This window comes from Rhododendron vialii, chromosome 2a (assembly GCF_030253575.1).
Source record: "Rhododendron vialii isolate Sample 1 chromosome 2a, ASM3025357v1".
NCBI lineage: Eukaryota > Viridiplantae > Streptophyta > Magnoliopsida > Ericales > Ericaceae > Rhododendron > Rhododendron vialii.
This window is the reverse complement of record NC_080558.1, coordinates 3743699-3768470: the sequence shown is the minus strand read 5'-3', so window position 1 is coordinate 3768470 and position 24772 is coordinate 3743699. Positions and strand designations below refer to the sequence as shown.

The window sequence follows — 24772 nt, the reverse complement described above, 5'->3', positions numbered from 1 at the left end:
GAGAAAAAAAAAATGTCAAAAGTGGAGCGGACCAAAATTATTTTCCATACTACTAGTACGCTGCTCTACACTGACCAATCCCATCTCAGGAAATTAACTTGTTGGGTTCTATAAATCTTGTTGGGTAAAATACCCGACCACCCGCGCAACGGAAGCGTAACAAAAAACAATCACACACAAAAGAGACTCAAGATTATGTGGTTTCCCAAACTCGGGTATGTCCACGGAGAGAGAACAACTTCCACTAAAATTGAACGAGTACAATGAGATACAAAATACCCTACTTTATCTCTCAAGCTCTCGATATTTTTATCTCTCCCACACTCACCAATAATATTCTCACCAATAATATTCTCACACAATTTTGCTCTCTCTCTCTCTCAATATGCTCTCTGCCGTTTTTCCCACACATACTCAATTCACGGCACAACACCACTATAAATACACAGAATTGACAATGGCATGAAAAACTCTTCCACTGCTGAGAAGCCTCTAGAGCCAACACAACAAATGCTCTGTGGGACTTGTAGAAATGCACCACCCAAAGCCAATTAATTCCACCGAACAATTTCCTATACAGCCAAATAAATTCCCTCTGTTTTCATTTTCCAAAAGCATTAACACCACATGGGCAAAACCCAACAAACACCCCCTTTTGCTCATATGAAATCGCACCCCCTTACTCTGGTGCCCCGCACCCCTTCATCGGGGTGCCTAATCGAAACTATCATAAACCAAATTTGGTGCGAAAGAGACCCTCTTTCTTGCGCACAAATTTTCTTCATCAACTTTTTGCCAAAACCAACAATTGAGGCACTTCATTCTCAATGTTGCTCCACACATAAAGATTCATTTGCTTGCACCTTTACACACCATACTTGTGTAACCCGACGCCCATAATTTTTCCTTGCTCGGTATCGACCATTTGCATGCCACACTTCAACTCGACCTTGAAGCTTGTACAATTGCCCACCATTTTCCCTTGCAACATCACTTTATCATTCTTGAAAACCTCAAGAACATCATCCCTTGTCGCAAAGCTACATCCCTTTGAATGTAACATTCCCAAAGAAATTAAATTTTTCCTTAGTCCCGGCACATGTCGAACTTCGGTCAACCTCACAAATTTTCCATCGGCCATAAGAAAACGTACCGTTCCTATGCCAACAACCTTATTCACCGTGTTGTTTGCCATCCTAACGGTACTTCCATCACAAGGCTCATACGAACAAAAATATTTTCTATTTGAAAACATATGAAATGAACAACCGGAATCCACAACCCAATCAAAATGCGCCGTACCTTTGAAAGTCACCATAAGCAAATCACCTTCATTTTCGGCAAAGCTCTCAACAACCGCCACTTTGGATTTTTCCTTCTCTTCATCTATCTTCGATTTGAGCTTTGGGGAAAACTTCAATATATGTCCCTCTTCGTTACAAAAATAGCATTTTCCTTTTGTCAACGGCCCACGACTCACCACCTCGCGAGTGTGAACGCCCCCTTGGCTTGGACCCATTTTGCCTTTCCGTCGTTCGTCCTCTAGTTTGACTATCAAATGATGCAACCATGACACGCTCCTCGGATATCTTCTCGCTCTCCTTCCTCCGTATCGACTCGTGAGATAGGAGTGTAGCAATAACCTCATCAAGTCCGAGAGTTTCTTTCCCAAATAACAATGTAGTCTGGAGATGCTCATACGATATCGGCAAGGAAACCAACAACATGATCGTCTTATCTTCCTCCTCAATCTTTGCACCAATGGCTTCCAACTCCGTTACTAGCCGATTGAACTCATCCAAGTGCTCATTAATATTTCCTCCCTCGGACATACTTAACGCATACAATTGCTTCTGTAATGACAACCCATTCGTCAAAGATTTGGACTTGTACCTACTCTCCAACTTCGCCCAAAGTTCCGTCGGATCCGTTTCATTGATGACTACTCGGAGAGCGCTATTCCCGAGATACAATTGGATGGTGCTATTAGCAAGCTCTCTCATCTCCTCCCATTTATCTTCCTTCATTTCTTCCGGCTTTTCGAATTTCGGCTTGAGTGCTTTCACCAAATCTTCTCTCACCAAAATATTCCTCACCCTTTGTTGCCAAAGAGCAAAATCATTGTGCCCATTGAAAAGCTCAACCGCGAACTTGGTGCTTTTTCCTGCCATACCGTAACTCTGATACCACTGTTGGGTAAAATACCCGATCACCCGCGCAACGGAAGCGTAACGAAAAACAATCACGCACAAAAGAGACACAAGATTACGTGGTTCCCCAAACTCGGGTACATCCACGGAGAGAGAACAACTTCCACTAAAATTGAATGAGTACAATGAGATACAAAATACCCTACTCTACCTCCCAAGCTCTCGGTATTTTTATCTCTCCCATACTCACCAATAATATTCTCACACAATTTTGCTCTCTCTCTCTCTCTCTCTCTCTCTCTCTCTCTCTCTCTCTCTCTCTCTCTCTCTCTCTCTCTCTCTCTCTCTCTCTCTCTCCCGTTTTTCCTACTCAATTCACGGCACAACACCACTACAAATACACAACATTGACAAAGGCATGAAAAACTCTTCCACTGCCGAGAAGCCTCTAGAGCCAGCACAACAAATGCTCTATGGAACTTGTAGAAATGCACCACCCAAAGCCAATTAATTCCACCAAACAATTTCCCATACAGCCAAATAAATTCCCTTTTCCAAAAGCATTAACACCACATGGGCAAAACCCAACAAATCTTTGGTTGCCTTAAGATTCATTCACTGCTTTGGCTTCAACAACCAGTAACCCCGTACCATAAAAATCTCCTCTCTCTCTCTGAAAACAGCTATGCAATCTGCGAATCAAAGTGCAAGGAACGATAGTGAAGAACAATCAGAGATGAGAAGAGGGCCATGGACTCTTGAGGAAGACACTCTTCTCATCCATTGCATTGCTTGTCATGGTGAAAGCAGGTGGAATTTGTTAGCCAAGTTTGCAGGTAATAACACTACTAACAGTTAAGAGATCAAATCTTCTATACCGAAAAAAGTGCATGACTGCATGTACTTCTGTTCCCGTGCAATTTCAACGGTGGGCTTGTACAATAGTCTCTTTCTGAGAAGAGTCTTTTGTACAATCATGCGGCTGACATTGCAGGGAACCGAGGTAGATACTTTTGGGTACAGGTGACCTCTATGACAGGCATTTGGTTGATTAATTACCACTCTTTTGCTCTGTTTTTCATCATTTCCTTACTTTCCAGGGTTGAAGAGAACCGGAAAAAGTTGTAGATTGAGATGGCTAAATTATTTGAAACCTGACATCAAGCGCGGAAACCTCACCCCTCAGGAACAAATCTTGATTCTTGAACTCCATTTCAAGTGGGGTAACAGGTCAGTTCTAATCCCTAGTCATGTTGCAATCTAATTTGATTGAACGTATGTCGTAGCGACCTTAGGGTCACATATAAGAGTATGGTTTGTATGCTGACTTGGACGATCGATGTTTGAATCATGAATTTGTGCAGAAATTTGTGGCAGAAAAAAATAATTCATGAATTTCTTCCTCTATAAATCTCAGCAAATTCAGGATTCAAACATAGCCTAACCAACATGATACTCCTGAATTTTGCGGTAATAGGTGGTCAAAAATTGCACAACATCTCCCTGGAAGAACCGACAACGAGATCAAGAACTATTGGAGAACGAGGGTGCAGAAACAAGCACGCCACCTTAAAATCGAGTCTAACAGCAAGAGGTTCCTGGAAGCGATTCGGTGCTTTTGGATGCCAAGGTTAGTTGAGCAGATGGAGCAGACTTCATCGTTGTCGCTATCATCTTCATCTATTCCTCCAACCATGGGAACTCAAAACTCAACAATTTCTTCGGTACCACCCGGCGAAATGAAGTGCGTCAATCAAGCCAATGAAAAGCCTGAAATTTGCTTCTCAGCATCCATGGGAATAACAGAGATGCCAGAAATTTCAGACCAAGCAACAAGTCCACGTCATGGCTTCACTTCCCTTGTGGATGATTGTTACTATGTGGACATTATAAGGGGCTATGATATGGAGGGCTTCAACCTGGATCCCATGTCAGCAGTGGGGCCAGGCGAATTCTCCGATAGCCAAGTGGCGGGAAGTGATTTGATCAGCGATGACATGGCAGGTGCTTTATGGAACATGGGTGAATTGTGGCAATTCAGGAAGCCATGAGAGCTGGGCATCTGGGGGGAAGTTATTCAGTGTTTCGAGACCACAACCTAAAAATCATAGGCTATATCAGATAAAGTAAGACTAAAGTTCCTGTTGACTCGAGAACCTCCTCAGAATTTGTAAAGCCTGCTGGAGAAGGTTGGAAATTGAGTCCTTGCATTGCCGGGCTGCTTTGAATAATCTCTTTGTTAGTATAGTTGCATCATTCTGGTTTCTGGAGAATGAATTCATTACTCATTAGTGTTGTTGGCTTTCTGATGATAAACAAAGAGACCAAAGGTGTAGTACTCAACTCAATTCCGGGAAAGGAAGTGGAAGTAACAACTAGGAAGATTAGGCTCTGTTCGGTAAAGTTGCCGGTATTCTGTATTTTTTTTTTGTAAATGTGTGTGGTTAGAGAATTATTGTTCAAAGCAAGTTAAACTCGTCCCTCAACTACCCTATGGATTTAAGTACAGTCCCCTATTCTGATGCCGTCAACAATCGGTAAAGATTTGGACGAAAAAACGAAAATGTTAGAATCTATAAAAAAGTTAAATGAAAGTATCCATGGAAAAAAAGAATGAATGATCCAAATTCCATAAATATGTGAATCTAGACAATTCATTTTCACGAACGCTCTCACGAAATACTTTGTTGGGATAACTTTTATACCAAATTTGTATATGAACGTTTGATCTTGTAACGCTGGTTTAGAATATCATCATGATTCATAAAAAGAGCTACTATATTAATCAACTCATCCGAGTAGAATCTTATTGTCGTACTATTATTATATTTGCCGTTCAAATAGTCAACAAATTCTTAACGGCGCCAATGATTGGGCTACATTGAAATGAATCAAATATTCGAGGGTCGATGGACTACATTATAAGTTCAATTGGTAAATTAAGGGATGAATTACAAATATTTAGAATAGTTTACAGATGAAGAGCTAATTAGCCTTTTAGAGATTATGCAAAAGTTTAGCTCAATTAAAAATTCACAAGCGCTTAACATTAAAAAAAGAAGAAGAACCTTTTTTTCATTTGGAAAGTTTTCCAAGACTAGCTGAAACTACTAGTAAATTGGGGGATGGTGAGCACACGTCTGAGCCGTCGGACCGTCCGATCGTGCATCCGACGGCTCGGATCTCATATTGGCAATGAACCGCTTTCGATAGTTGATTGCCGAGATGAGATCTGAGCCGTCGGATGCACGAACCGACGATTCAGAGGTGTGCAACATGATGTTATGCAAGTCACTACACAGCACCAACCTGAAGTCAAGGGGTTGAAAGGAGCCTAGCTAATCAACCAAGGTATTTTATTCCAATAATCTGTCATCCCAAAAGGGACAGTCAAGTTCCCTCTCACACACATTAGTCCCAAAGCCAGTGACCATTACGGCAAATCCATGGCAGCTGAAAAGAGTACAAAAATGAAAAGCACCACAAAATGCCAAAAAAAAAAAACAAAAAGAAGAAGAAGAAGGTGCAAAAGTCCAAGATTTACAGAAATTAGAAGCAATGACACCCCTGACTTTGACCGAACCAGGGAGGCGAACAGTTGAGGTGAGCGTAAGCTGGCCTAGACACCCCTGACTTTGGAACTAAAAAAAGAAAAGATCCAAGATTTTATAGAAATTAGAAGCAACGGGCATGTTGTCTTCCGACAAGCGAATCAACCAGAGCAATGTATTCCCATAACCATCCTCCAAAAAGGACTTCAAGAACACCCTCAACACTCTCAAACATTATTTGTCCCAAACCAAGGACCAGCATGAACATCTCTATTACAAAACAGAAGGGTGTGGGGACAAATTGTTGGAACGGCTTAGATTCATTTGATCTAAAGGCTGTAGTGCATCCTCCCTCCCACTTCCTGGTTAAGTACCCATGGTTTTCACCTAAATTACACATCAGTCATTTCCTTCCAACCGAGATGCGTATTGCCGTAGGCACAGGCTAGCACTAGTACGGAAAAAAAATACAAGACAGGTAAAATAGAACGCAAGAATGTAGAGAAACCATTTTTCCTGTGAATACAAGGTTTGAAAAACAAGAGATTCAAGATTTTCGGAAGTTGGTGGCGATGGGGACGACGACAACGAGAATTAGAATGAGGAGGATTCTGATCGCGATGCACATCCACCGGCGGCTGCTCTTTTGGTGTGTCTTGGCAGTCTTGAGGTTCTTAGTGCCTTCGGTCACACATACTGGACGACATTGATCACAAGGTGCTCAATATCGTCTATTTGCTCCCCCCGGGCCTCCACCATCACCACCATGTCGAGGGACACCAGCAAGAAAGAGCAGGGTTCATGAAACTAGAAAGTAAGGCATAGCAGAGCAAAGAAAGGGTAGACACATCATAGAAGTAAGACTTTGCTACCCAGAAAATCACATTGCAAATGGTATCCACTAGCCTTCCCAGCAAAGTTCACCTAAAAGATATGTCCTCGCATTATCGCGTATATCTATTTTATATATATGGCAAGTAGTAGCAGCATGCAAGTGTTCATACACTTTCCACCTCTCCTCGTGTTTCGTACTGTACAGCATGACATGATCACATGAGGACAACTCCTACGTGTTTTTCAGTCTTTTTCCTCAGTTGATTACCAAAAGCATAGTTGTCAAATCACGAATCGAATCAAGATTTGTAAAGGCCCGGTTGCAAATCGTGAATCAAATCGAATCGTGAATCGCTCCAACTCGGTCATGAATTTTAATACGCGTGAAGAGATTTCAAGTTTGAATCAATAAAAGTATTGTTTCAAAACATAAATACATGATCATGTGGTCTAAATAGGCAAGGCAATTGCTTTTATCTCAAGAGATGTGGGTCCGAATCCCTCCGTGATACGTAGTCCTACATGAAATTGTAGTAAAAATTCTGATATAAAAATGAGAAATGTCATACAAGAAATTATAAACTTATAATCAATGCAAGATCTCTCATAGGAGTTTTCCATTCCATTTTTTCCTCAGTTGATTATGGTCCAAAAGAATGACACACAAGTACCACATGCGAATTTTCAATTATCTCAATTAACAGCAGGCGTACAAGTGTAAGTAGCCTGCTGGTAATGGAAAATCACAGACCAATGTGGATTGGGTAAAGTAGGAGGTGTGAGGTGTATTTAACCCTTTTCTGAATTTACATAATGGATTTTTAACATTGACACAGACACATCAAAAAACTTAAATGATGAGGCATTCAATTATTCGTACTCATTTGAGCTCATCAATATAATTTTCCAGTCATTTGTGTTTTCATCTGATTAGATTTTCATGTACATTATATAACTAGCTAGTCATGTTTGAGAACGTATATTTTACCATTGGGATCGCTATTAACAACTTAAGATGAGATTTTACCATGAGAAAGGATCCTCTAGTGGAAACAAGTTATCATTAATAAAAAGACAACCAACATCAAGGGAATTAGACATTATAACCTCAAGCAAAATTACCAGCAAAAGGCAAATGTCAACAAAAGAAGTCAATGGTATAGGTGGAACTTCCTCCCAAAGTTGACAACATCGAACCTCATAAATCCTTCCATGCCACTTGCACAAGCATCCATACTTTGACAACTTCAACTCATTGCAAATAGAATCATTAGCCAAATGACTAGTATCTTCCAGTTGCTCCAGTAACGCTTTTGCTTCACCCAGCAGCCTTCTTGACAAGTACATCTATCATAATTGACATTTCCATAAAACTTATGCATCCCTTGGGAAGAAAACTTGCAGAAAACATCTTTACCACCTCTTGCTTCCTCTTTGCAGATTTCAACAATTTTGATTTCGGATTGTAGGATCTGTTCCGTTTTTTCCATCTGCTGAAATAATGCCAATGAGTCAGCAGCATGCCAATCAATGTTCAGTTATTCAACTTTGACAAATTGAAGAAATTCCTCCTAATTCAAGACACAACTTTTTTATCCCTTGGCACAAGCTTCTGAATCATTCTAAAAATTTCCCCATCCTCGCCTTCAACCGTGATTAAACCCTCTAGCATGGACATGGTAGATGCATCTACAGAGAAATTCTTATTGATCATTTCTTGTAGAATTATCATGACCTTGCGTCTATCACCCTTGTTAAGGAATGCACGAACAAGTATATTATGAGTGATATGATCGGGTGGACAACGATCTGCATCCATACCTTTGAGTAACTCCTCAGCTTCATCCAGCAACGTTGCCTTACAAAGTCCACTAATCATTGTATTGTACGTCGTAACATTAGGTCTCAAACCTTTGGATGAAAGGCAACTAAATAGCTTTCGAGCATCTTGAACATTCCCAGCTTTCCACATACCATCAATAACGACATTATAAACAACGATATTAGGAACTATTCCTTGATCTTCCATAAAACGAAACACCTCTATTGCCTTGCCAATTTTTTGATTTCTAAAGAAGCCATCTATCAAGATTGAGTAAGTTATAATGTCAGGATTTTGGCTGCTACACATCATCTCATGGAGCATATGATCCGCTGCATCACATCTGCCCGCGAGTAACAGCCCCTTTAACAAAGTGTTGTAAGTCTCGGTAGCAGGTTCTAATCCTTTACGAGGAATTTCTCTGAAGAGATCCATGGCCTCGTCTAAATTCATCTTATTGCAGAAACCATTGATTAGAGTATTATAGCTACGGATATCGGGCTCAAGGCCCTTTTCAACTAGGGAGTCGAAAACTTCTTTTGCTTTCTTCATTTGGCCCTGCAAACAATATCCATCTATCAGTGCATTATAAGTGATAACATTGGGTTTCTCACCTCTTCGGATCATGATCCCGAGTATGCCCTCCGCTTCTTCGGTCCTTCCCTCCTTGGAAATTGAATCCACCAGTATACTAAAGGTTACAACATCTGGGAAAATATTTTGCTCTGTCATGTCTTTCAACATTCTTGTGGCGTCATTCCATCGTCCTGATTTGCATAAGCCATCAACCAAAGAGTTGTAGGTGACAACATCTGGCACAATATCCGACCCTCTCATCTCTAATAAGTAGCTCAAAGCATCATCGATGTTTCCATCATTACAAAGCCCTTTTATGATTGTCGAGTATGTGAATTCATCGGGTTCGATGTCTTCTTTTTCCATCAACCTTCCGAACAATTTCATGGCCTCAGAAGTCTTACTTTCTAAAATATACCCGTTTATTAGAGTGTTGAAGGTGGTCACGTTTGGAGTATAACCACATTTAAAGAAGATACCCAAGAAAGCAAACCCATAATCCACTCGATTCAACTAGCAAACACAATTGATCAACAGAGTCAGCGTATATTCATTAATTGGAATACCCAACTCACGGATTTCTTTGTACAGAGAAACGACAGTCGAATATTCCTTCATCTTGGCAACAGCAGTTAACAGCTGAGTAAAATTGATGACTGAAGGCAGAGGTCGAATTTGGGCCATTCGACGGAATAAACTAAGAGCATCGTCCAGCTTATCAAAACCCATTTTGGATTTCTCCGACAACAACTTCCGTAGTTGCATCCGATTCTTTATTGAAATAGCATCAGGCGGATTAGGGTTTGTAGAAATTTGGGTATGAAACAAGACTGTATGATCTAGATATGGTGACAACAATGGGTTTAACTTGATCGAGCGAACAAGAGAGGTACCTTTTCGGTAATAAAGTGCCATTCTTGGGCTGAACATCAAACCAACCAACAGCAGCAATTCTGGGAGCAATTCTTCGCATCTTCTTGAATTATTCCGGAAGAATTAGACCGACTATTCGCAACCTCGTATTTTCTCCCTTAACTCACTACATTTTGGTAAATAGTTGTTGAAAATTATACATAACATTTCGGTAAATAACTGTTGAAAACAATATTATATTTCGGTAACTACATGTCAAAAATATGTTCAATCTTCGGTAAACAACTGCCGAACATACATTTTCGGTAAATAACTGTTGAAAAAAATATTATATTTCGGTAATTGTATGCTGAAAATATATCTCAATTTCAGTAACTAATTGTCGAGTATAATTGAAAATTTTTAACGGACCGCAGAAGAAAATACGAGACGGCAAATAGTCGCTCTCAGAATTAAATGGGTGACCGGTTGTTATGTTAGGAGAGGGGTTAATTATATCTTTGATCCTTGAATTATTCCAAATGAATTAAAATTCGTCCCTCAACTATCGATTGAACTCTTATAGTCCCTCAACTATTCAATGGATTTAAATATAGTCCACTTCCTATAATAATTTCATTTTAAGTCGCAACCATTCATTTAGTACCGCACGTTTAGAAGATCATATCCATAAAAAGAAGATATTTTAGTATATAAGTCATCTAAATAGTTAACGGATTGTAAACGGCACTAAGACTAAATAAGTTTAATTTTCAATTAATGGATGAGCTAAAAACATTTAGAAGAGTTTATAGATGAAAGAGCTAATTAACCCTAAAGAGATGATGCGGAAGTTTAGCTCAATTAAATGTTTATCGGTGCTTGGCGTAAATATTCAATTCTTGGGAATCAAAAAGGTGAATTTTCAGATCAAGCAATTCACATATCCGATTTAACTAAGTTTTTAAATTACATGACATAAATGAGTCTTGACTTGACAAAATAAACGATAGTGAACATCAAAGTTGAATTCACAATATGCACAATCGATAAGATTAAGGATTCTTAACAAGATGAGAGTGAACAAAGTTACTCCCGCAAATAAGTAGAGATTCTTGGGACAGGAATGGATCCCTCTGTTCCAACATTTGGACTCGATGATCCGAGTTGGGCCCACCTAGTTTCCATTTTGTTCATTTCATAGCCCAAGTTGTAAAAGTTATGGATTATAGAAAGTTCAAAACCATTTTAATATAGCTGTCTAGATATCTAATTGAACATTATTTGACTTGGGAGAAAATGGAGGACCATAATTTTGAACATAAATGTGATTTCTTCAAGTTTTTTTTCTACGCTGTACAATATCTAAATAGTATCATATAGCCAAACGATTAACATCACCCAAATGAGACTTAAGAGGTTTTCATACATCGAAATCGAACCATCTGAGAAAATATAATCTCAAGAATGATTAAAACATCGGTTTTGCTAACTTCCGTCCACTAGACAAAGGATAATACACAAATAACTTCAAATAAGTTAAGATATCAATACATATTTCACAGATATTAATACACTTTTCAAATTATCAATACACTTTTTATGGATTCATGAAAGCCTCTCAAACGAATATTCTTTTAGAATAGCATCTATGTCACTGTGATTCGATCCCCAATTTTTTCAAAATATCCATTCCGGGTTCATTTTAGTGTTCTAAAAATCGGAGTTAATTAATCGATGGCGGGCTTATCCCTGACTAATTGTTATGCACCGATTAATCGCCGTTTACTAAGCCTCGAAGCTTGAAGGTGGACCGTCCGACTAGCGCCAATCCATGGCAGCTAATAATGAAAAGCACCATAATGCAATGGGGATGTTGTGTTTGAAGAAGCAAATAAACCAGAGCTCTGTATTCTCATAATCCTCCTCCAGAAAGGACTTCCACACTAACAAAACTCTCAACATTTTTAGTCCCAAACCAGGGACCAACATGCTCATACGGAAAAAAGAATCCAAGGCAGGTAAAAAAAATACAAGAATGGAGAGCAACCATTTTTTTTTCTTCTGCGAATTCGACGTGAAAAAAAACAGAAGATTCAAGAGTTTCTGAAGCTGGTGGCAATGGGGACGACCACGACAAGAATGAGAATGAGGAGGATTATCAGCGCGATGCACATCCACCGGCGGCTGCTCTTCTGGTACGTCTTGGCAGTCTTGAGGTTCTTGGTGCCATCGGTCACGTACTGGGCAGCATTGATCACGTGGTGCTCGATGTCGTCCATTTGCTCCCCCTGGGCCTCCACCATCACCGCCATGTCGAGGAACACCTGGTGGAGCTCCAAGAGGCTCTTCTCTATCTCCTTGGCCGCGTCGTGCCTGTCTTGTATCTCCACCACTGTTTCCAGTACCTTTCCCCTCCCATGCTCCTGTTTACCCCCCCAAAAAAAAACCACAAACGCGCAAATTCAAATCCAACCCCCCAATGCTAAATGCCAAAACTTGAACCTTCACTAAATTCCAATCCTAAACTTTGTTACTCAAATCCGCTGAAATTCTAAATCAGCAATGAATGGAGCCCCGTTCTCCAATAAGTACTCATTTTTGGAATTAAATCTCGTAAAGCAGGAAATAAGTCCGAAAAACATAAAAACCTTAGGGAACCGGGTCTCAGGGTCTAGATTTTTGTTGGGAAATTGTAACGATCAAAACGGCCGGCCTCAAGACAATCGGAGAATTAAGTCCTTATTCTTGGAATTAAATCTCGTAAAGCAAGAAATAAATCTAAAAAACATAAAAAAACCTTAGGGAATTATAAGTCCGAAAAACATAAAATCCTTTGGGAACGGGGTCTCATGGTCTAGATTTTTGTTGGGAAATTGTAACGATCAATGTCATATAAAGGGCCGGCTCAAGACGATCGGAGAAATAAGTACTTATTCTTGAAATTAAATCTTGTGAAACAAGAAATAAGTTTGAAAAACATAAAAACCTTAGGTAGCTGGTCGCAGGATCTAGATTTTTGTTGGGGAATTGTAATGATCAATGTCATATAAAGGGCCGGCTCAAGACGATCGGAGGGTTGTTACTAGATTATCTCAAAAACCTCTATTGTCCAAAAAAAAATTTGCTCCCATTTAACATCTACCACCAGAGGTACATTTACAAGACAAATATAGAAAGAGATTTCAAATAACTTAATTAATACCTGAATTGCCCTTTTGAGGAAGTCCTCCCCACCAACCCCATTCCCACTAGAAATAATCTTCTCAATCACTTCCTCATCCGGATTCTCCCCAGTAACTGTAAAATACCTCCTCCCAACAGTCTCCTTGTACTCATCCATCATCCTCTTCCTCAATCCTTGAAACTCCACCATCAGCTCCTTTAGCTTCCTCCTCAGCCCGTTTGTCACTGCGGTCCGGGTCCGGTCCACCGGAGTACCCGATTTACAGCCCGACACCCGCCTGCTCACGTCGTTGGCCCGATCCATCTCCTGCAGCTCGGCACCGATCCCCCTCGCCGCCCTCAGCACCGCCAACACATCGGCGTTGATCCGGTGGCGGAGGGCTTTCACGGATTCGGGTTTGTGGAGGGTTTTGGACTCCTCGTTGGATTCCTGAAGCCGGGTCAGGATGACCCGGATCGAACCCATCTGCTCCTTCACCTTCTCTGCCTGATCCAGGAAGGACCCGAGGTGCTTGTCCATGTGGATCGCTGCCGCCGTCATTTGGATATCCGGGTCGGGTCCGGCCTCGAGGTCTTTCATGGCTTCTTTCTTTAGATCCACGTAGCTCACGAATGATTTGGTCATCAGGTCGTTCATCTTGGCTGTGTTTGGAGAGAGAGAGAGAGAGAGCGAGAATGGAAAGTGGAGATGTGAAAAAGGAATTGTGTGAGCTGCGGAATTTGTTGAATCTGGTTGTGAGATTTTGGAAAGGGTTTTATAACGGATAGTATCAGAGCTTCCCCATATTTGATACTGTAAGGAAAGTAGCCGTTGTGGCTTCTTAACGGCTATATTTCTTGATTTGACTTTTCTATTTTATTCTTTGGGTACGGGGGATTCTTGAGCTGTAGATGCAGGGACATGGCTCCGTTCCAAAGCATATTTTTAAAAAATAAGTACTTATTTCATATTTTTAAACTAAAAAATAACGTAAATAAAAAATAATTTTTTGATTTTTTTTTTGCATCGTTCAAAATCTCATTGAAATCTTTCAAACAAAATTCATGTGGCATATTTTTATATTTCAATAAGCCCATTATTTTTTAATTTAAAATTGTCTTCTTAAAAAATAAGTACTTATTTGACGTTCTGAAATGGGGCCGGCCCCGTTCTAGATTCTCAAAAAGTATTTGCAAAATAAGAACCTATTTTCAAACTTAAAAATAATAGGTTTACGAAAATAATTTTTCAATTTTTTTTGTAAGATTTGATAGATCTCATTGAAATCTATAAAATTAGATTCATATTGCATTTTTTTTTTGTTTCAGTAAGCCTATTATTTTTAAGCTTAAAAATTGTAAATAAATATTTATTTTGTAAGAGAGTAAACCAGATTGGTTTGATAAAGGCGATTGGTCTTAAAACACTCTAAAGTTTTGAAAGATTAATATTTAAGAAGGATTGAAAAAGATTCAAATTATCCCTGGTTTAATGCACTTCCCTTTTACACAAAAAGAGATGAGAAAAAATATTGAAATTATTGCAATAGCAGCCTTGTTAGTCTTAAAACCCTAGGACACGATCTTCAATAAATTTTTTCTCTCTCTCGACTTATTACTCTCAAAAATCTCCCTCAAAACCTAAACCGGATAAGATAGAGTCTACAGGATAATTGGTGAAACTATGTACCACAAAATTAGTTATGCTATATATTCCGTTTGAGTGTGATAAGGAACTATATTTAAAAAAATACTCCCTTCATTCCTAAATAAATGTCCGATTCGCAAATTTAGGCCTTTAAAAACATGCATTTTTTCCAATTTTTTGAACGAAAAATGCATCTATTCAAATGCCTAGGTTTGTGGGCCGGACATTTATTTAGGGACAACGGGAGTAATATTTTTTGGCTATAGATGGGAGAAATTAATCCGGAAGATATTATTTACCTCAACCTAAAATTATAATTCAAAAATATTTCATGAAATAAAGATGCCCAAAATATAATCCCAAAAAATAATCCAACAATCAAAAGTCGACCTTCAAAGCAACATTAGTTGCTCCTGTCTTTTCTTTTTCCCCATTTTATTTCCAAAATTGACAACGCCTCAATCTGTACCACATCAATGTTACGATGCAACTTTTACCTTTGAATCACCGGCGAAAATAAACCCCCTAGCCAAATTGGGCACGGAGAATTTGCGCTTAGAGCCCTTGGTTCTCGATAAACAATAGGAGTATATCAAATGCAAGCTCTAAAGCCCTTGGTTCTCGATATCGCTCAAATGCGAGCCTGATATGCTACTTGCAGTGGAAACTAGCCATCATTTTTCTTTCATTTTCCTTTCTCCCAGTCACTCATACAGCATTAATCAGAACTCAAAATAGTACAAGATGGCTGAAGAGGTCAAGCCATAGCAATGCCTCACCCACGCTCACGCCAGAAAAAGGTTTAAAATGAAGTTCTTTCCCAGCTGAAAGAAAATCACTTAACATGACTAATCACAACTGTTGTAACTCCCACAATTATTACCAAGGGTATTCTATCCACCTATTCTAGGGGACGAAACTGCAGATATCATCAAGGGATGTAAACTAATGATATCGTGAAATTCATGTGTGTTAGTTGTGAGATCCAGGTGTTCACTCGAGCTGTTTCGTCCAATCAAAAGGCGCCCAATCTCGGGCAAAACTCGAAACAGCTTGCTTTTGAGTCTCCTCTGAATCATGCTTCCTACGACCATAAATGTCCTCTTCCGGCAACTTCAGCATGCCCCTTATGACATTGAGTCCGAAGTTGGCTTTGAACTGCTGCTCATCATCAATCACGTGGACAAACCCCTTGTTTAATCCGAATTCAACATGGAAGTACGGAAAATCCTTGGGAACAGAACCACGCAACCCCTTTACACTTGTATCAATGAGCTTCTTCGAATTGTGCTGGCTCCACTCGTCTTCAGCTTCATCAATTGCCTGAAGGAAACTCATTTCACAAACATGTGAGTAGGAAAATACTAACAGAAGATTACTACAGATGTTGAGTTCTCAAGAAACAAGTAAAATTTTATCGATGTTGCTCAAGGTTTAAAGATTAAACCAATCACCAAGGGTTTTCTTTCTGTAAAAGACCAATAGTGATATATGAACCAAACTTTCCAAATGGTGATGAGTGTGATTGGCATTTTTCTATCAGGATAGAGGCAAAAAATGGCAACACATGGTATCTTTGTTTCAGTGTCCAACGATTTGTACAAAAAGTAAACATCTACATTTCAATACAGTGGAAGCGAATATATAAGCTCTACGGTACACAAGAAGTAGGAGTAGCATTTCATATTGACAATGAGATATTAAACTGCATGCTAAACTGAAGCTGTGAAAAGCAACAAAGCAAAAGCCCCAGATGGCAAGCCATTGGAGAATGGATGACTAACTCAGCTCACAACTCTCTCTTAAATACTCCCTCCGTCTCACAATGGATGACAATTTCGGCAAATGTGCCTTTCAAGAATTTATCAAACAAGATTCATATAGCATATAAAAGCATTATAAATTAAAAGACAGATAATTTTTTTTAAAAGGTCTGAGCTAGCGAAATTGTCATCCATTTTGGGACAGAGGGAGTAACATATAAGGACAAAGGCACAAAGGGTTTAAAAAAAGGAAAATAGGGTGGTTACATTATGTGTGTGTGTGTGTGTCTTCTTTTGCTACTGTAGAAATCTAATTAGGGGGCTTCGCTGCCTATAGTGGTAGGATTTTCACCCAATTTACCATTTCGGTACCGATCAACTTGCAGCATTAAAAGTCACGCAACTACACAAAAGATTCTGTGCTTAAACTTTTAAAACGAGCATAATGGTGTCCGCTAGACTATCTATGAAGGAAGCATGGTAATGTGCACAGAAATTGAATTGGCCCAATTGGGTCTCTAGGCCTACCCTCTCTTATGCCATTTGGCTTTGATTTGAGGGCATGGTTCTGCAGCAAAACAGATATAGGGGGCCACTGGGTATTCTGAGAGCAGCCACTTTGTGCATATTGCCAAAGGTTAGGTCTGTCTCCAATCCTCCCCCGCCCATACCTCCAATGATTGCAGACTACATGGGTTATGATGTTGTTGTTGTATTGACACGTATTTCTGTCTCAATACAACAAATAATATGGCAGAATAAAACCAATAGTACATGCAGAAAAACTTTCAGAATATAGAGGAGAAGGGGAAGGCGAACAAATCCATTGAAAATAAGACATCCAAGGTAAGTGGTTCCAGCAGAAATAAACACAGTATCAACTAATAACCTCAACATAATAGAAAAACGCACCTTTTTGAAATAGAGAGGTGCCTGTTTTGCAATGTCCTGGGGCAAGGGAATGCACTCAACCAAACAATGGCGCCTTTGCTGGGCCAACCCCATGACCGTTTCAAGGAACACAACATCCTTTTCTTGCTTTGCAAACATCATGATAAGGCATTTCTTGAAGTTGCGAATTTCGTCCCACACATTATTGTCCACAGCCCTTGTAGCTGATTCATGCTGTTTAGACATAATAACTAGGAAATCAATCATAACAGCCACAATGAAGAAAAAAGCTGGGAGTCTGTCTGTGACTCAATGGGAATGAAATTAATGAATCTATTACAACAATAACAATAGCAGTACCCATGTAACTATGTACAAACAAAGCTGAGTCCACAACGATATCAGTGACATGAAAATAATGAAGAATTAACCCTCATTAGACAAAAGAGACGGATTTATCAAGGTGTTATGAAAAGCGTACTAAGATAACACACCAAAACTCACCTGCAATGTTAAAATGCAGCAATGACCCACTGCAACAGACTGCCAGTGTGGTAAACTGAGGTAGGTGAAATTGGCTATAGCAACCACAAGATGTCTTGGCCTATTGGGGTTCTCAAAGCAGAATTTGCAACGCTCTTGTTGAGTTAAGATGCGCGTTGAAAAATTAGTCTTCTCATTTAACTTCTGATCGGTGCCCCCTTTTTTCTTCGCCTTTCTCCTTGGACCATCATCGAAATCATATTCATCATCTGCTTGAGCAGATGTACTGAACTTCTTGTTTTGTACAATCTTTTGGGCAAGATGCATGTCAGCATCATCCTCTTTCTTCCTTTGCCGAATAGACGTGTCATGCGTTGTATATCTGAAACATCGAAAGGAAAGAAATATCAAGACTGACAAGGTCTACTCAGAAGATTAAAAATATAAGACATGACAATTCAAAAACAAAAGACAAGTAGGGAAGTGTACTGGCAGATTAATTATGGGTCAAAGTATAAAAACTTAGTTAAGGAAAAATGTAAAACAACATGCTCATCGGGTTACGTTTCGATAAGCATAAATAGTTAGTCAATAAACAACTACCAAAGAAAGTGTCTTATCTCTGCAATGTTACTTGAATTTATTTTAAGATGCATGATTACCTTCTTGTGTTTCTCTCAGTTGGTGGCCGACTGGATTCATCCTCAGCAACTAGCTTTGCTTTAACATTTTCTGCTTCCTTCTGAAGAAAAAAAAATACATCAGAACATAGTTTCAATTAACAATCAAGGTGAAAACTCAGGCTTATCATAACAGGTCCACCAAGAACATTGACACACCTGAAACGTTTGAGTTCCGTGAAAAAAAAATGCTGAAACAAAGCAATATAAGGATTGACATTGCCATAATCCCATCACAGCAAAAACCCAAAAAAAGGACAAAAATTAAACAGGATGCAGAAAACAAAATAAAAACAAAAACAAATTAAAGAAATAGAGACAAGGGAAAAAAGAAAAAAGAAAAAAAAAAAGACCACAATGTAATTAATATTTCCGCACAAGAATGACGGTGAGGCATAATGTAAGTTCAGAGGCGTGCTTCCACAGAGACACTAGTGCAATGCTCTTTATTGCCGTAGCATATACCTCTAATTCTTTGTTGTTTCCTTGTCTTTCAAGAAAAGGATAAATGTTACCATGAGGAAAGAAATAAACAAGCCGCAGCATCACTGCAATTCTTAGACGAATACAATCCACTAAAACTCTTAAAGTGTTAGACTCTGCCAGTTTTAACAGTGACCGCACTGACCAGCAACTGATTTAACCAATAAAATACAGAACTTCCTAAAGCACGTCCAAATCAGTTGAAAAAAGGTTACTATCTCGAATGATAACTAAGAGATAAGCCTATCCTCATATCACAGTTCAAGCAAGGTTGCGCAAAGTTAGTAAACTCCAGATCTTCATTGAATCTGTGATGCTGTTCAATAAAGTTGCTAAACTCCAGATCTTCATTGAATCTGTGATGCTGTTCAATAATCATATTATAGACTCAAAACTGGTGATCACAATTTCTGTAATGATTATGAAGATTGTAAACGTTAAACAAATAATGCATTCAGCTTTTTGGCTAAAAGCGCACACACAAAACACAGGTACGAACAAGAGACACGGAATTTTAAAAAACCAACAGACACACCAACTGACTGACTCACTAATCATCAACAAACCCCTTCAACCTAAAATATAACCCAATAAAGAACATGTGAAATACACAACAATCATTTTCCCCAGGGTGTCTGGGATGCATCCGGAGTATATGAGCTTTTCCCTAGTTTGTCTAACAAATAATGATCATAACAAGACTCCACGTGGCATGTCCCCACGCTAACCGTCATGTTCGAAATTTTGTAGTCTATAACACATGTCAGATACTGTAACGACAGCAGTGAAGAGTCTGTGCTACATAGCTAGAACATAATTAACGTAAGTTTGGCATAATTCCCCACATAAATTGAGGTGTCACATAGACTTGCCAACGCGTGCACCTAGAAAAAATCACACAAAAGGGAAAGATTCCATTGGAGACAGTCTGGATTTCAAGCAGCAGTTTTTTTGCTGGGATAGCTCCTACAACCATACTGCCTCACAAATTTACACCGAAAACAAATGATGCAGCTCAACAAGAAAGACAATCCCAGTGTGAGCAGTAACGCACTAGTTAGCAGTTGTGAACAAAAAAGTCAGCTCTTGAATCAAATACTTAGTCTTTTCTCGTGTTTAACACTTAAAAGTAATCAAGGGCTGTTAACATGTCCAAACTTGAAAAGAGCTAAAAACCTAATATCAACTCGATAACACCAGAAAACAAACCAACATGGCTCTTGCTTCAGATAAAGCATACTCCATGCCCTAACAACACTCAAAAGTCAAAACCCATAGCATATTATAGCCTAATTCCACTATTCCCTAAAGAGAAAAGAAAAAGACAAACAGCAGAAAACATAGATGCACATGCAGAAACAGTAAGAGACAGTGGAATTTGAAAAAAGTTAATGCATGCTATCAATTCTTGTGTTGGGCCAGTCCATACAGAGCTTTTTCCTTGCTTTAATTGGGCCACTGCTAGTGGATGGTGGGATTGATTCCCCACATTAGTCGGTTCATTGGGGCCGGATACCGGGTTACAAAAAAAAAGAGATTTTTACCTCTAAGTACAGAAAAGTGAAACTTAATTCCCATTAAGGAGAGATGGAATACTTAATTACCATTAGGTCCACTTTTACAAAAAATATATTTACCATTAATGGAAGTGTCACCCTAGGGTTTTAGGGTACCCTAGTACCCTTGGTTATCCTAAAATCTTAGGATACCCTAGGGTTTTAGGGTTTAGGATACCTTAGGGTTTAGGGTACCCTGGGGTTTAGGTTTAGACGCTTTCATAGAACACTAGGGTTTAGGTTTAGGCAGTTTCATAGAGGTTTTAGGGTGCACTTTCCTATTATAGGGTTTTAGCAGTTTAGGCACTTTCATAGGGTACCCTAGAAGTTTAGGCATTTTTATAGGGTACCCTACAGTGTAGACACTTTTATAGGGTGCCCTAGGGGTTAGGCACTTTCAGGATTTAGGGTTTTAGGCACTTTCGTAGGCTTTCAATGTTTCATTAATTAGAAGAGACCTGGTGGGAATTACTTTCTATTTTCTGGATCTAGAGGTAAAAAGCCCCAAAAATAAATACTAAAAAAAGTAAAAGAAGTGTTTTGTCTCACCATAAGTTTTTCAGCTTCTTCATGCTTTCCTTTCAAACGAAGTTGCAACGCTTTTGCGGCCAATTGGTTTGCACTCAATCCCTCGTTAACTGTAAAAGATGCACTAGGTACCGACTCTGACTCTACTTTTCTCTCTCTGTTTGGAGAGCCAACAGAACCACCGGGTTCATCATCCTTTTGACGAATAACTTCATTCATAAAGCTTCCATCATTTGCAAACCTATTTAAGCTTGACAATGCACTAGAGATAAGGCCGGAATCCTTGGAGGACATGGTTTGCCTTTTCTGCTTGCCCCAAGATAAAGAATCATGAAGTTTAGGCACTTTCATCTCCGAACGTCGGCAAGATACATCCCGCATGCTTTCTCGGTCAGTATTCTACAAAAGTTACAAAATGTAAGTTAAAAAGAAGAAAATATCTTTGTACCCAAAAAAAAAAAAAAAAAGAATATCAACTTACTTAAAAAAAGAACCAAGATTAGATGATTATGCTAAACAAAATGAAACACACTTGGCCAATGTATATGTCAAAGCTTTTAGCAGCATTACTTCATTAAGATCTAAGTACCTTGCCAGGTATCTTTTCATTGTGATCCTCCACAACTGTTTGGTGTTCCCCTGTTAAGCCCCTCTTTCTATTGTGTATGGCATGGAGGTGAGCACGAGATGAAGCAGCTTTACGAGATGCCACAGAAACCGCTAGCTGACCCACTGATCCCCACCGCTCTTCCACAACCTATACAATTTAAACGGATTGCATAAAATTGGTAAATGCTCAGATATGCTAACTTTTTTAAGTCCAAAATATACAAGATCTTACCTCCTTCAATTTCCGTCCTTCTCGGGCCGCCTGCTCTTGAGCACGCTTCAAGGCTTTTAATCTCCAGCTGGCACCCCCGTCTCCAACAACAGAAGATGACACCCCAGCCTTTTTCCCGTCTTCAACTTCTGGATAACCAGATCCATTATTCTTCAAATATGGATTCAATTCTCTGGGATGTTCTCTCTTTATCTGCCCCAATAAGCAAAAATTGTTTGAGTCACAAAGAATCAGCGTGTGCTCTTGTATGGGAAACAGCAAAAGACAAAAGAAAAGGCTGGTCTGAATAGGATAGAGTCATAGACGTCGCAGGGATGATCAAAGTAGCCCCTCACTTTCCTAACCAATGAGGTCTGCCGCAAAATAAAACCCAAAGGCGAAGTAGAAAAATTCTCCATCCTCCTAAAACATCAAAAGCTATGATATTTTCTCCTCCATCCCATTTCCACTAGATAGGTATGACAATTCACTGAAGGCAATTCAAGTGCAATCATTGAGCAAAATTCAGGATGAACAGTGAGGCTTTAAAACAAAGTTGACGGAGAGGGCATACCTCCTCAGCCTGAGGTTCCTTAGGCTGATCTGAAGTTGTTGCAGGCTCTCTCTCAATGTTGTCTTTTGGTCTAAGCATCCACTCTAATCCCATTTCCTTTCTCACAGTATTGCTACTATCTAGGGACTGAGATCCTCTGCCATCACCTACAGAGAGATGTCGAAACAACATGTTTAGAGTTCAAAAACTGGAAACAAAAATGCCTATTTTAAATGAAATACTACAAGAAAAGTGAGTACCAGTCAAGTCATCTCCCATAGACTCTATTTCACTCCCTCTCTGACTACCCTTCTTCCTTCCATGGGTTTTACTTCCTTTCGGATGCTTATCTTCTCTACCACTGCGGCTATCCTTTTGTTCATCATCAGAATTAGGCAAAGAAGAGTCTTCAGATGAATAATCCTTTCTCCCATTTCTTGACTTCTTCTTTGACCGGTTTCTAGCTTCATCTTCCGAAGAATCCCCGTATCGTTTCTTCGCTTTTTTCTTATTCCTACGTTTCTTTTCATCTTGGTCAGAGCCGCTCTGACTTTCTTTTCCGCTAGAGTATGAAGAGCACTCATCCGAAGAATACCACTTCTTTTTATTTCTAGATCCTTTTCCTATTCTTTCAAGGTCATCCTCATCTGAACTACCATGTCGATAACTTTTCTTTTTCCTTCTACCTCTTTCCTTCTTGCCAACTGGATTCTTTCTCTCTCTTCTAGAATCATTCAAGTCTTCATTTTGTGCCTACCACAAAACTTAAACCATCAATACCAACAAAAAAAAAATTATGCTGTTGAGTCTTGATAGATGGGAAAACCATAGGAGCATTAAGAAAATAAACTTATCGAGGGAATTAGCTCGAGGCTCATTACAAATGAAACAAATCAAACTGAGGCTTTACCTTATCAACCTGATCCCGGGGTACGAACTTCAACCCCGAAAGCATCTTCTGTTTTATTTACTGACAGAGGAACAGGATTTGGGCAACAAAACTAGTAAAAGCTGTCCTGAAGAATCAAAATAAAGACAACGAAGAAGAAAGAACATTAGGAGCATGCACAATTCAACAGAAAAACTGTGGCAGCACAGAATCTCAATAATATCAAGTAATAACAACTCGATGGAAATCTAATTCAAAACATACAGCATCTCCAGCTTTTACTCATACTTCCACTCAAATTTGAGTAAAAGCTTTATTTGGGATGAAACACTCCACTGGGCAAACCCAAATCCAAGCACAAACTTGAGAAAAAGCTTCATTAATGGTGTGGTTGCAAAATTGGGAGGAAAAAGATAGCCTTTCAGAACCAAAACTTGGAGATGCTCCAAGACCATCTCCAGCCCTAACCTATTTTCTAGACTCAGAACCAAACTACGAGTAAATTTCACTCCATCCTTGAATTACATGATTGAGTTTTCCCATAAATTTTTACTCAAATCAAGGGAAACTGCGAACAATTGGGGCCGAAAGTAGCCCAACCTCAAATTTAACTTGGTTCCAGAGTACGGAAATTTCGACAATTCAAAGCTTTACCTAAGTAGTGGAATTTATGAACAAATTCTTTTTTCAGGGAAATGAATTCCGGTACGAATTCTCCTTCAAAACGAACCTAAACGAACCTAGTGAATTGAGGAAGAGAAAACGGAGAGAGAATAGGATAAAGAACTTACCGAGCGAGCGAGACCCCGTTTCAAACAAGACAAACACCAGAACCGAAGCTCCACTCTTCTTCGTGTAGCATGTAACCCTAATTTGGCTCGCCGGAGCAGGTGATAGAACTGGAAAATTATTCAATGTAAGAAAGTCTCGCCGTAAAATAGTGAGACTCGGAGGCGGGGCCCTTTCCAGTTTCCTTGTTTGAGCCTTCGAAGGTATCACAAGATTTTTATCAATAGTGCCCTAAATAATAAATTAGGACTAACGAATGACAACCCATAATAATAATTGGGCGATTATTCGCAGCGTCGTATTTTTTCCTTTAATCCATTATATTTCGGTAAATAGTTGTTGAAAATTATACATAACATTTCAGTAAATAGCTATTGAAAACAAGATTATATTTCGGTAACTACATGTCGAAAATATGTGTTCAACTTTCAGTAAACAACTACCGAACATACATTTTCGATAAATAGTTATTAAAAAAATATTATATTTCGGTAATTGTATGCTAAAAATATATATCAATTTCGGTAACTAACTATCGAGTATAATTGAAAATTTTTAACGGGCTAAGAAAAAGAATACGGGGCTGCAAATAGTCGCCCTCGTAATAATAATAATAATAAACAAATAAATAAACTACAAAAAAATCACTCATTTCATCCCTCAACTTCTTGATTGGAACCAATTTGGAGTCTAACATTACCAGATTCCCTTTTTTAAGACGAAAAAGTTAACGGATTCT

At 39.1% G+C, this 24772-nt stretch overlaps 4 protein-coding genes and 1 pseudogene across 6 annotated transcripts; 2 read left to right on the top strand and 3 right to left on the bottom strand.

Moving 5' to 3' along the window:
* Nucleotides 1–2789: 2789 nt before the first annotated feature.
* On the top strand, nt 2790–4297 carry LOC131315308 (transcription factor MYB62-like). Its single transcript, XM_058344464.1, has 3 exons — nt 2790–2986; nt 3251–3380; nt 3628–4297. The coding sequence occupies exons 1-3, from the start codon at nt 2836–2838 to the stop codon at nt 4199–4201; spliced, it is 855 nt and encodes a 284-aa protein (XP_058200447.1). The 5' UTR covers nt 2790–2835; the 3' UTR covers nt 4202–4297.
* A 3204-nt stretch (nt 4298–7501) lies between these two features.
* On the bottom strand, nt 7502–9456 carry LOC131315298 (pentatricopeptide repeat-containing protein At1g62930, chloroplastic-like). Its single transcript, XM_058344460.1, has 2 exons — nt 8357–9456; nt 7502–8025 (listed from the first exon to the last, which is right to left on the bottom strand). The coding sequence occupies exons 1-2, from the start codon at nt 9318–9320 to the stop codon at nt 7979–7981; spliced, it is 1011 nt and encodes a 336-aa protein (XP_058200443.1). The 5' UTR covers nt 9321–9456; the 3' UTR covers nt 7502–7978.
* A 2210-nt stretch (nt 9457–11666) lies between these two features.
* Nucleotides 11667–13726, bottom strand: LOC131315290 (syntaxin-related protein KNOLLE). The gene is made up of 2 exons (XM_058344448.1): nt 12991–13726; nt 11667–12211 (listed from the first exon to the last, which is right to left on the bottom strand). Exons 1-2 carry the CDS (start codon nt 13606–13608, stop codon nt 11882–11884), a joined length of 948 nt encoding a protein of 315 aa, XP_058200431.1. The 5' UTR covers nt 13609–13726; the 3' UTR covers nt 11667–11881.
* Nucleotides 13727–15253: 1527 nt separating this feature from the next.
* Nucleotides 15254–24266, bottom strand: LOC131315273 (uncharacterized). 3 transcript variants are annotated; one of them, XM_058344437.1, is made up of 11 exons: nt 24036–24266; nt 23266–23371; nt 22616–23108; nt 22377–22522; nt 21824–22015; nt 21572–21739; nt 21004–21381; nt 18398–18477; nt 17757–18117; nt 17274–17486; nt 15254–15921 (listed from the first exon to the last, which is right to left on the bottom strand). In XM_058344437.1, exons 2-11 carry the CDS (start codon nt 23308–23310, stop codon nt 15592–15594), a joined length of 2406 nt encoding a protein of 801 aa, XP_058200420.1. In that variant the 5' UTR covers nt 23311–23371; nt 24036–24266; the 3' UTR covers nt 15254–15591. The 3 variants fall into 3 exon arrangements, with proteins under 3 accessions (XP_058200420.1, XP_058200404.1, XP_058200411.1); XM_058344421.1 differs by having other exon boundaries at nt 24032–24223; XM_058344428.1 differs by lacking the exon at nt 24036–24266 and adding an exon at nt 23509–23636.
* Nucleotides 16826–16942, top strand: LOC131318240 (small nucleolar RNA snoR100; annotated as a pseudogene).
* Nucleotides 24267–24772: the final 506 nt, after the last annotated feature.

Coding starts and splice junctions, on each gene's coding strand:
- LOC131315308 (XM_058344464.1), top strand. CDS start 2,836: ATGCAATCTGCGAATCAAAGTGCAAGGAACGATAGTGAAGAACAATCA. Junction 2,987..3,250: donor TTTGTTAGCCAAGTTTGCAG/GTAATAACACTA, acceptor CTTACTTTCCAG/GGTTGAAGAGAACCGGAAAA. Junction 3,381..3,627: donor CATTTCAAGTGGGGTAACAG/GTCAGTTCTAAT, acceptor TTGCGGTAATAG/GTGGTCAAAAATTGCACAAC.
- LOC131315298 (XM_058344460.1), bottom strand. CDS start 9,320: ATGAAATTGTTCGGAAGGTTGATGGAAAAAGAAGACATCGAACCCGAT. Junction 8,026..8,356: donor AGCTGAGGAGTTACTCAAAG/GTATGGATGCAG, acceptor TTATTTCAGCAG/ATGGAAAAAACGGAACAGAT.
- LOC131315290 (XM_058344448.1), bottom strand. CDS start 13,608: ATGAACGACCTGATGACCAAATCATTCGTGAGCTACGTGGATCTAAAG. Junction 12,212..12,990: donor TCCTCAAAAGGGCAATTCAG/GTATTAATTAAG, acceptor GGGGGTAAACAG/GAGCATGGGAGGGGAAAGGT.
- LOC131315273 (XM_058344437.1), bottom strand. CDS start 23,310: ATGCTTTCGGGGTTGAAGTTCGTACCCCGGGATCAGGTTGATAAG. Junction 22,523..22,615: donor TATGGGAGATGACTTGACTG/GTACTCACTTTT, acceptor ATCTCTCTGTAG/GTGATGGCAGAGGATCTCAG. Junction 17,487..17,756: donor GCTGCATTTTAACATTGCAG/GTGAGTTTTGGT, acceptor ATGTCTAAACAG/CATGAATCAGCTACAAGGGC.